The sequence below is a fragment of the Pterocles gutturalis genome, unplaced genomic scaffold (genome assembly GCF_000699245.1).
Source record: "Pterocles gutturalis isolate BGI_N339 unplaced genomic scaffold, ASM69924v1 scaffold2412, whole genome shotgun sequence".
Classification (NCBI taxonomy): Eukaryota; Metazoa; Chordata; class Aves; order Pterocliformes; family Pteroclidae; genus Pterocles; species Pterocles gutturalis.
This window is the reverse complement of record NW_010109904.1, coordinates 15,741-25,202: the sequence shown is the minus strand read 5'-3', so window position 1 is coordinate 25,202 and position 9,462 is coordinate 15,741. Positions and strand designations below refer to the sequence as shown.

Genomic DNA, 9,462 nt, shown 5'->3' with positions numbered 1-9,462 from the left:
CTCTTTCCCAATTTGAAGCTAGTGGGTAGTGCAGGTGTTAAAATACGTTACAGTGCAATGGTAGATTCAAAATGAGGTAGGAGCTCCTGGGCCTCTCTCTGTATCAGCTCCCTCCGTGATTTCCAGATTCAGATTCCCTCTAAGTTTCTTCACCTGTTTTCTCTGTTTTCCTTCTTCTGAAGCCTTTTTGCTCCACAGATACCGTTATATAAAGAGCATCATATGTAGGACATGAACTTTTTGTGCTCTGTTGTGTTGGTTAAGATGGAGGAGAAAGTTTAATTATTTATGACTGGGAATGAGAACTGAGGAGCCTGAGAGACAATTGAATCAAGATGTTTGATGCAGTAGGCAAACTAAAACCACAATCCAGTGAAGTATTTGAAATACCTGTTTGAGTATTTTCCTGGCTTAACTATTCATAGATACTTGAACTGTGTAATTTTTATTTTTCTTTGCTGTCTTGTCTATAAGGCGTGTAAACTGGTAATTGAGGATTCTTGTGTGCACTGTGGGGAAGGTGATGATTTTGGAATAGTTAAGTTTGTTAAGAGAGCTGTCTGGTTGCTGTTCTTTTTGTCTGCATTTGCAGCTGTTGAGCAAAGATTGTAAGGAACTTAAGTGGTTTGATTAGGCTAGAGGTTTCTGTTGAACTACGTTAAACACTAGATTATTTGTTTATACATAATGTCCAGTATGAACAAGTAGTAGTTAAAATGGTGTTAGCCTGCCTCAGCAGTTTTTCCAAACTTTTGCATGGCATATTGTTGATCCTGACCAATATCCCTAATTGGTACTTTACAGTTTTAAAACAACTTTTTTTTTTAAGTTTAAAAAAATAGTACTAACACAGTATTATTTTTCCAGAATTGCTCAGTATGTCACATAGTGTGTATATGTATTTATATGTACATATATATAAAATGTATGCATCAGTTCTGCCAAAATCCCCAAAAGGTTATTAGAGTGAGTGCAAAGGAAGCAGTTTAAGGTTTTAAGCTAGGGTGAGAAAGTGGTGCTAAATGTTATTTTGTCTAGCTTGTGTCTTTTGCAAATATAGTTAAAGTCTCAGACCAGGTGCTTAAAAATAATAATTGAAAATGGCTGGGTTTTTTAACCAAATAAATATTGCCATGCATTGTTTTAAACCTGAATATTTCAGCATTGCTAGTTAAACATAAAAATTAGTAGAAACAAAATCAAAGTAGCTTTACTTTCTTCCTGAAATGCAAAGCATAACAAAATACCATAATGCCAAAAAATGCTTGAAGAATCTTATTTTCAAGAGTCATTGCTTTTCTACTTATCGTTCTTATTGTAATACTATTGTGCATAGTGGGGTTTTTTTGTACGAGAGTTATTAATGTAAAGTGTAAATTGTATTTTCTAATTTAGGCTTGTATTGCAAGGAATTGCTATCCTTCCCCTCTGAATTATTATAATTTCCCCAAGTCGTGTTGTACATCAGTGAATGAAGTGATCTGTCATGGAATACCTGACAGGAGGCCATTGCAGGAGGGAGATATTGTTAATGGTAAGTGTTATGAAAATTAACCTTCAACTTCAACTTTTCTTCCCGTTAAACCATGCAGAAAGGTGAGGTTTCACTTTTGGGCGATGTGATTATAACAGTTTCTTAAAAGAACTTTTTTTTTCATTTACCAATTAATCTCTGCTCTTTACGTATTTAAATTAATGAGTTTACTTAATAAAACAATTTCAGAAGTTTGGTCCACTTTAAGAGCTTTAAAATTCTTCTGCCCTGGTCTGTGCATTAGTATAGTGCCTGAGTATTCCACTTGTAGGCTAGGTTCCATTTGTTCCAGACTGTATAAATAGTGCATAAAATGTATATTGAATTATTCAACTGGATTAGTTCTGTGTGAATTCTTAATTAGATGTCTCTAGATCCTTAAGATTTTGCTACAGACATGATGATTATGATGACTGTAAAGGGATCCTAAAGGTGAGGCATTGTATAGGTGCATATTAAAAAAAAATACCCCTTTTTTGAGCATTTCACAGCCTAACAGTACCAGCTGCTTTTTGCTCGTGTTACTCAGGGTACTTAGACCTTCTTGGGTGGTAAAGGATACTTTTATAAGTTACTCAAACATTTTTTGTTTTTCCATTCATTTCTTCCTAGTTTCACAGTAAAAAATCATGCCATTTGTTTTGTACAAACATTTGCACCTTTGTTTATTACATTGGTTTTTCTGTTATCTGTAAATAAATACTCAGCATATCCTAAAGTTTGGCCTACCTGTAAAAGCAGGTTGGAATCTTTTTAGATTGTCAGATATTTGATATATATAAACATGTAATAATAGCTAGTAGGTCTGCAGCTCAGTGCTGTGGGTACCAGGTTTTCCAGAACAAGCCTCGTGATTGGTGCCCCTTTCTGGGTCAGGTTTGGCCTGGCTGATAGTTCTGAGCTGTAGTGTACATGTAACCGTTTGTCCAAAGCTATTTTATCTTTTTTTAATTTCAAAGGTGATGCCTTTGCACACCTTTCAATTGTTGTCAGGTTTTCTGGCATTGCTGGAGTCCAGACTAAGAAGGCCAGTTAAGCTTACTGGGTTGGCTTTGTCTGTACGGTGTCTTAGCTCTCCACTATCTGCATGTCGAGGCTGTACCTCAGCGCCAGGAAACACCTTTTATAAGAGGGGTTAGTCATCCCTTTGTTCACATCCCTCCCTGACTGCACTTGCCCAAGCTTTGAGCCTTCTGCTGTGTTTTGATGAGGAAGAACTCATTTATTCTTTTGTAGGTGGGTAGGTCTTGTTACAAAATGGTCCACATTTGGTGGGTTGAACGTGCATGCCCCATGGGCTCAAAAGGCTTCCAAATCTTGTAGGCTTCCTTTTGGTAAGGTAGTGGCTCAAAATCGTCTTTCAAAGAAGGAACAAAACATGGTACAAAGGAGGAGAAAGAAAAGGTACTTTGGAGGGAATGTGATCAGTGAATGAGGGAGAGGGAAGTGCCCATCTTTCTCTTTACTTAAAACTTTTTAGCCTGCTGGAAGTGAAAGGTGGCCATATCAGAGTCCAAAACAGGTTTTTAGAATCACAGGAAAACATCATTCTGAAGGTACTGGTAAGTGGTGTCTTGTCCAACCCCCTGACTCCGAGCAGGGCATCATAACATTTTGTTACCATACTGTTCCTTGGGAGCAGATTCTTAAAGCTGATATCTCTGCAAAGGGAGGTGTTCTGGCCAAATCTGGCTGTTCAAGAGAAAGTCCTCTTTGCAGAAAGTAGTCTGGACACTATGCTAAGGAGCTTGGATAAATAGTTCACAAGAAATTTATCTGGGTAAGTTACCAGGGTGCTGGTTTCTGTACAGACCTGTTACGTTACTGGATATGTCCACTGGTCAAAGTGTTCCAGTAGTCCCATGCAGTCATGCAGTGAGTATACTGTAACACTGTACATGCATGCATCTGGAACAGGCAGTATTCGTTTTGTGTTGTGTTAAATTCATTTATAAATGTTTGCCAGCAGCACAGATTTACTGTTGACACCAAGGGGTTTCCCCCCCCACTCCCATTTTCCTATCAAGGTGGTGGACTGGTCTCTAAGCAGCTCACATGCTCTATTTATTAAAGTGTTATTGCTCAGGACAGTTTCCTTTGGGGCTATTTACCTGTGAAGGGGTCTGCGTGTGAATTTTTGAATGAATAGCAGTTCAATAACTGTTCTAGTGGTTTTGGTACTCTAGCAGCTATTAGACCTACTAGACTCTGACAAAGCGTTAAACGCAAAAGTACCCATTCTACCACAGGAAGTCAACTTGATATGCAAATCTAGAATATTTGCATGTGTTTACTATATATAGTGACCATATGATGGCAGGTTTTTAATTTTTTACTCATCTGCTATGAGAGACAGGGTGCTAGAATAGATGACAGCTGTCTCTAAACTGGTAGGCTTGTTCCCAGGTTTTGTAAAAGAATTATTTCCAACAAGCATTTTGTATGGATGTTCTTCATCCAAAAAAAGCATATCTTTTTTTGGAATGCGTTAAACTGAAAAAGTTTGGGTTTTTCTCATTAAAACTACTTATGCTGCTATTTTTCAAGAATGAGTTGTATCACTTTTAGTTTACAACCAACTTTATACACAAAGTAGACAAGTTAGAGTTTTGCTGCAACATAATTCTAAGCTCTTATTATATGATCTTCTAAACCTTGGTTGTTTAAGCATGGCCTTCTCATTCTTGCTGGCTGCCTGATACTAAATGTTTAAATTCTTTCATTTGAAAGAAAAAAGAAAAAATTTTAAGTCATTAGGTGTATTTTTCTTAGGAATACTATTGGAAGGTTGCTGCGTATTTAATATTCGGGAAATTTTAGGCTGGAAGCAATAGGTTTTGGCATTACAATTTTTGCGAAGGTGTAACTTATTCTAAACATGCGTAGAAACTACTGAAGTTAAAATATGGGTTAAAACACGATTACATGCCTTTTAAAATTTAATTTCCCCCTACTATTGCTGGAATTAATTCTAAGCAAATATTTTAACCAGGTGAATCACCTGGTTAAGCGAAGAAGCTTCTCTTTCCTGTTTTTATATTTACCTAGAAAACCACTCATAAGCTTACTGTGTCTGTGTTGTACTGGTGTGGTGCTTTTTCTCTTCCTTTTTTTTCTTTTTTTTTTCTTAAACCATTGACCAGTGAAACACTATCTTATTAATTAATTCTATAGAATCTACAGGATAAGCATGAGAGAATTGATTGTGCTAGAAGAGTTTACATCTGGAATTCTTCCAAAGTAATCTTGTAATTTCACACTTAGAATACTACCTTTTTTACATGTGTTCGTTGTCCTTTCACAAATCGGAGACAAGAATTGAGAAATAAAGTGCTAATATTGCAATATGTCTGGTATTGTTTGCAGTGGATATTACTGTCTATCGCAATGGCTACCATGGAGATCTGAACGAGACATTTTATGTTGGAGAAGTTGATGAGGGTGCAAGGAGGCTTGTCCAAACAACTTATGAATGCCTAATGCAAGCCATCGATGCAGGTAAACCTTTTGACTAAGCCTTGAAGCATTATGGTTTTGGTTCTCAAAAATGAAGTGCTCATATTTGCTGTTACTTGGGAGTGACTTCTGTTGGAGAACACGGAAATGCTGGTGTGTGTTGCCAGCAGACGATGTGTAGTGTATAAATGCAGTGATTCTTCAAATGGCACAGTTCTGTGGTGGAACCACAGTGGTGGTTGCAACTTTTATGTGAAATGTGGGTTGACAAGGAAAATGTAGCCAATGCTGAGCTGATACACGCATGATGATATTTACATGGAAACAGCCTTTTTGGAATATTAGATTAATAAGACATTCTTGATCTGAGTAGTTTAGAGAAGGTGAAGAACAGAGTGTATTATGGAAAACCAGAAGTATGGCTTTCTACTTGTATAATTTGTGTGGTGTTACACAATGAACTGATACAGCAAAATACTGAACACTTAGACATATCTCTAGACTGCTGCGAAGCCTGATGGTTATTTCATAAAGCTAATTATGAGCTCTTGATTTTAAACTGTTAGAGTGTGCCAGAGAAGATAGGTCCATATCCTACAGTACCCACAGAACTGTAATTGTGTTGTTTAGATATAACTCAGGACAGCTTAATTTGACATACAATGAGATAGAAAGGTAGCTAGAGAATGTCATGTTCAACTTCATTCACAAAGGAATGGTTCTCTTAGACAAACAGAGGAAACAAAACAAAAACCTCCCAAGTCCTTGGAAATATTTGTATTGTCTTTATCTTATATACCCTGCAGCTTCTTAAAATACCCAATAAAATTTGCTCCCTTCATGGCCTCTGAAGGCTGAAGTTTAAGGTGCTATATATGAAGGCTTTAATCAAAAGTAAATTCAATCAAAAGTAAATGGAAAAAAAAAAAAGGTAATGAACTTAGTCTGGTTAATATCTTGGAAATAGCTAGCCAAACTGAAAAGACAAAAAACCATATGAATACATAACTGTTGTGTGTTCAACAAAATACCGCAGAGTTGAGCTGTGAAGAATAGAGATTACCTATCTATGTGGGATTACTGTTCTGCAATGCCCACTTTGTTTTTCAGAGCTAAATGAGAGCAATGTTTATCTTTGCTCCTGCAGTTTATTTTTATAGCAAATGTCATAAATGTTGTCTCTTATATTTTGTATCCTGGTTTTAATGTATAAACTATGACAGTAATTCACCTTTGTGTTCATTATGATGAGATTTAAATTCTCAGTGTAACTTTACCAACTTTTTAGATGCTGTAACACGTTTTAATGGGTTTTAGACATTCCCTGCTAGTAGGAGTTCTAGCAGCAAGTGTCTCAGCTATTACAAAGGGTTGCCTCTCCCCTGTTTAAATAATCTTAATTTCTTGGCGTAGAACCAGCAGAGTTCTAATAGGGAGAGTTGTACAAGAGAGGCAGATCGCTCCTTGCTGAATTGAGATGAGTTGTTAGGTATTGTCAGGCCTGAAGGAGATGGTACTACTTCCCAACTATTTAGCACAAAACCAACAGGCTAGCTTTTCTTTTCCACCTTGTCTTTTCTTTGTATTTTGGGAAAAGCATGCATATTCCAGTAATCTAAATTTCTTGTTATTTTCTGTAAATTCAGCTTACTGATTAAGTTTTAGCTGTTAGAAGAGAATTGAAGTAAATGGCTTGCTTCATGCAAAGTTTTAGCTATGTATGTGAACCCTGTTAAGATGACTCTAAATAACCACACAACATCTGGCTCCTGAAGGACCAGCATATATTCAGGGAGTTGTGAATGATCTTGAAATAGCATTTACATTCTTTTTTTTTTTTTTAGTGGCTCAAAGTTGCTTTTGGTATGCATCTTTATTAGCTGATGGATGAGGCATTGTTGCTTTTATGGTATTATTCCTCCCTCGTCCACACGTTCACAGTGAATTTTTCACACCATTTTAATCTGTTTCAAATTCTTTAATTTTTAAGGCTTCCTAAAAGGATTTTCCAAAAAGTTAGCCCTGCATATGCCCATTCTTATTTGCTGCAGCATTGCCGCTAAAAATCTTGTCTAAGAGTAGAGATACCCATTTTGGTTTTTTCCCTTTCTCAGTCCTTCACATAGAATCATTTTTCCTCTTTATTTCTGTGCACTTTTCACATAATAGTGGAGAGATAAGTGTATATTAAAATGTAGTTCATACATTCATTGAAAGAAGCACTGCAACTCTGGCTATGAGAAGTTGCCAAGTACTTTGAAAATCTTTGTTGTCTTTAATGTCAAACTTCAACATCCTTAATATGAGCACTTATATCCATGAAACGAAGAAAGTAATGTTCTTGTGAAGGAGGGGTTTCCTTCTTTCTCTCTCGTTTTCTCTTTTAGTGTGAATGGTATTTGATGGTTAGTTATGCTGAAACAAAGCTCTATAAATTTCCATCTGTATCTCTTTAATTTTGCAGTAAAACCTGGTGTTCGGTACAGAGAACTGGGAAACATTATTCAGAAACACGCCCAAGCAAATGGATTTTCAGTGGTTCGGAGCTACTGTGGGCACGGAATCCATAAACTTTTCCATACAGCCCCTAACGTGCCACATTATGCCAGTGAGTATCATTCCCTTTGGTTGTCCTGCAGACAGGAAGTGGTTTGCAGTGAATGCACCCAATTTACTTCTTGCTTATATTCTAATAAAGTAGCATGTTGCCTGACAACCATCAAGTTAGCATTTTTGCACCTGTGAAATATATTTTTTCTAAACTCTGGACAATAGCATGCTTTATGAACCTAAATAAGGTGAATGTACAATAAACTGAGACAGTCTGTGGCTACACCAATAAATACCATGAAGCAGTGAAATAGGTCACACCTACTGCAGTTGCAAGGCTCCCCTGAGAGGACATTTATTTCCTCAGACTTGACAGATGCCTCCATCTTGGTATCTCCTAATGAGCTTTAACACAGGCTATAGTTATAGATTATAATCTAGCAATCCCTGATTTTTCATGTCGTCATTTCCCCAAGTTATTTTTTCAGCTAACAGAGAAATTCTACTAATCACAGGGTAGAAGGGTATCAATTCCTGGTATTTACTTCATTGTGTAAAATGAAGAAAATCTGGACTCTGAAGATGGGAGGGTATTTTATACAAATTAAAATGCAATCCAAGAAAAAGGAAATTCCTATCTTTCCTGGCTGTTGGGAATTTGAACTGTTTTTTTTTAATGGACACAAAATGTCAGTTCCCAAAAAGGAAGATGTTGGTTTTTTTCTGGTATTTTTAAATACAGATTCACAGCAAAAGCAAAGTGGAAAGACCCAAGGGACTTAAAGTCTCTTGAAGAAAAGAAAAGAGGGGGGAAAAAAAAAAAAAAGGCAAGCTGCTGCTTATTTCTAGCATACTATGAAAGGATTTTGAAAAAAAAAAAAAAAAAAAGCTCATTTTGTAAGCCTTTAAGTGATTTAACAAAATCATGAGAACTACAGGGAATAAAGGACAAAATTTGTTCTAATATAGACCAGAAACTTAAGTGTAAGTGTTGAGAGCAAGAAATACCAGCAGATGGAGACAGAGGTAAGACCCTTTAAGTAAAAGAAAATGTTCTGGTTGTTGCTGTGTCAGCTTGATGCCTGAGATTTCTAAAGTATCTAGGTGACTTAGACGATTTACTAGATTTACACAATTGAAATAGACTGGGGGATGGGGAATCTGTATACAAGAATTGATGCAACTTGTATACTGCAGCAAAGTAGGTTGGAGCTAAGGGTTCCCGTGCAATACTGGAGTTTGTTCCAGCTCTCACATGCTAGGCTGAATGGGATCTAAGCTGCACTGCTGTTCAAGGTGAAACAGGGCAGAGGAAAAGGGCTGAAGCCTTTCTTCAGTCAGACTACACTCCTAGAGACATGCTGTGCATTAGCTTACGTGCCTTCACATAGACATTTTCGTCTATATAACACAAAAAAGTTCCAGTAGTATTGTCCCTCCTGGCAGCCTTGAAATTCTCTCCCTTTTTATGCTAGCTAAAGAAATACAGCATTATCACCCTGAAACTACTGTGACCTCATTACCCAGAGTAATGAGGGGGGCAATGTGGCTTTTATAAATGGAATCACAGGATTACTTAACCACTGTCATATTTTGATAAAGTATTGGCACTAATGGTTCTGTGGAAACAAATTAAGAAGTTTCAAGCCTCCTCTGAATATCTTAAGTGCTTCTTATTTTTATTGACTTTTTAAAAATTGTTTTTCATCATAGAAGTCTGCAAACATTCCTGTTCAGTGTTTTTATAGAACTGGAGCTGAACTCCAGTTTTTGGAGAGAAAGACAGCAATTAATTTTAAGCTCCTTGAGTAATTATTGCAGTGTTGAAGGAGGGGGAGGAGGAAAGAACTAAGGGAAATCTTAATGTAGAATTAAAAATGGACAAGTGAACAGGTCATCTCTGAAGGGCTTTTCTGACTTTA

At 36.7% G+C, this 9,462-nt stretch overlaps 1 protein-coding gene across 1 annotated transcript in view; it reads left to right on the top strand.

Annotated features, from left to right (window-relative positions):
* Window positions 1–9,462, top strand: part of METAP1 (methionyl aminopeptidase 1) — a gene marked incomplete at its 5' end in the record, with an annotated part of 15,977 nt that overhangs the window by 5,875 nt on the left and 640 nt on the right. The window contains 3 exons of the mRNA XM_010073111.1: window positions 1,396–1,534; window positions 4,901–5,032; window positions 7,455–7,598. Coding sequence (XP_010071413.1) covers window positions 1,396–1,534; window positions 4,901–5,032; window positions 7,455–7,598 — 415 coding nt within the window. The remainder of the gene's footprint in view (window positions 1–1,395; window positions 1,535–4,900; window positions 5,033–7,454; window positions 7,599–9,462) is intronic.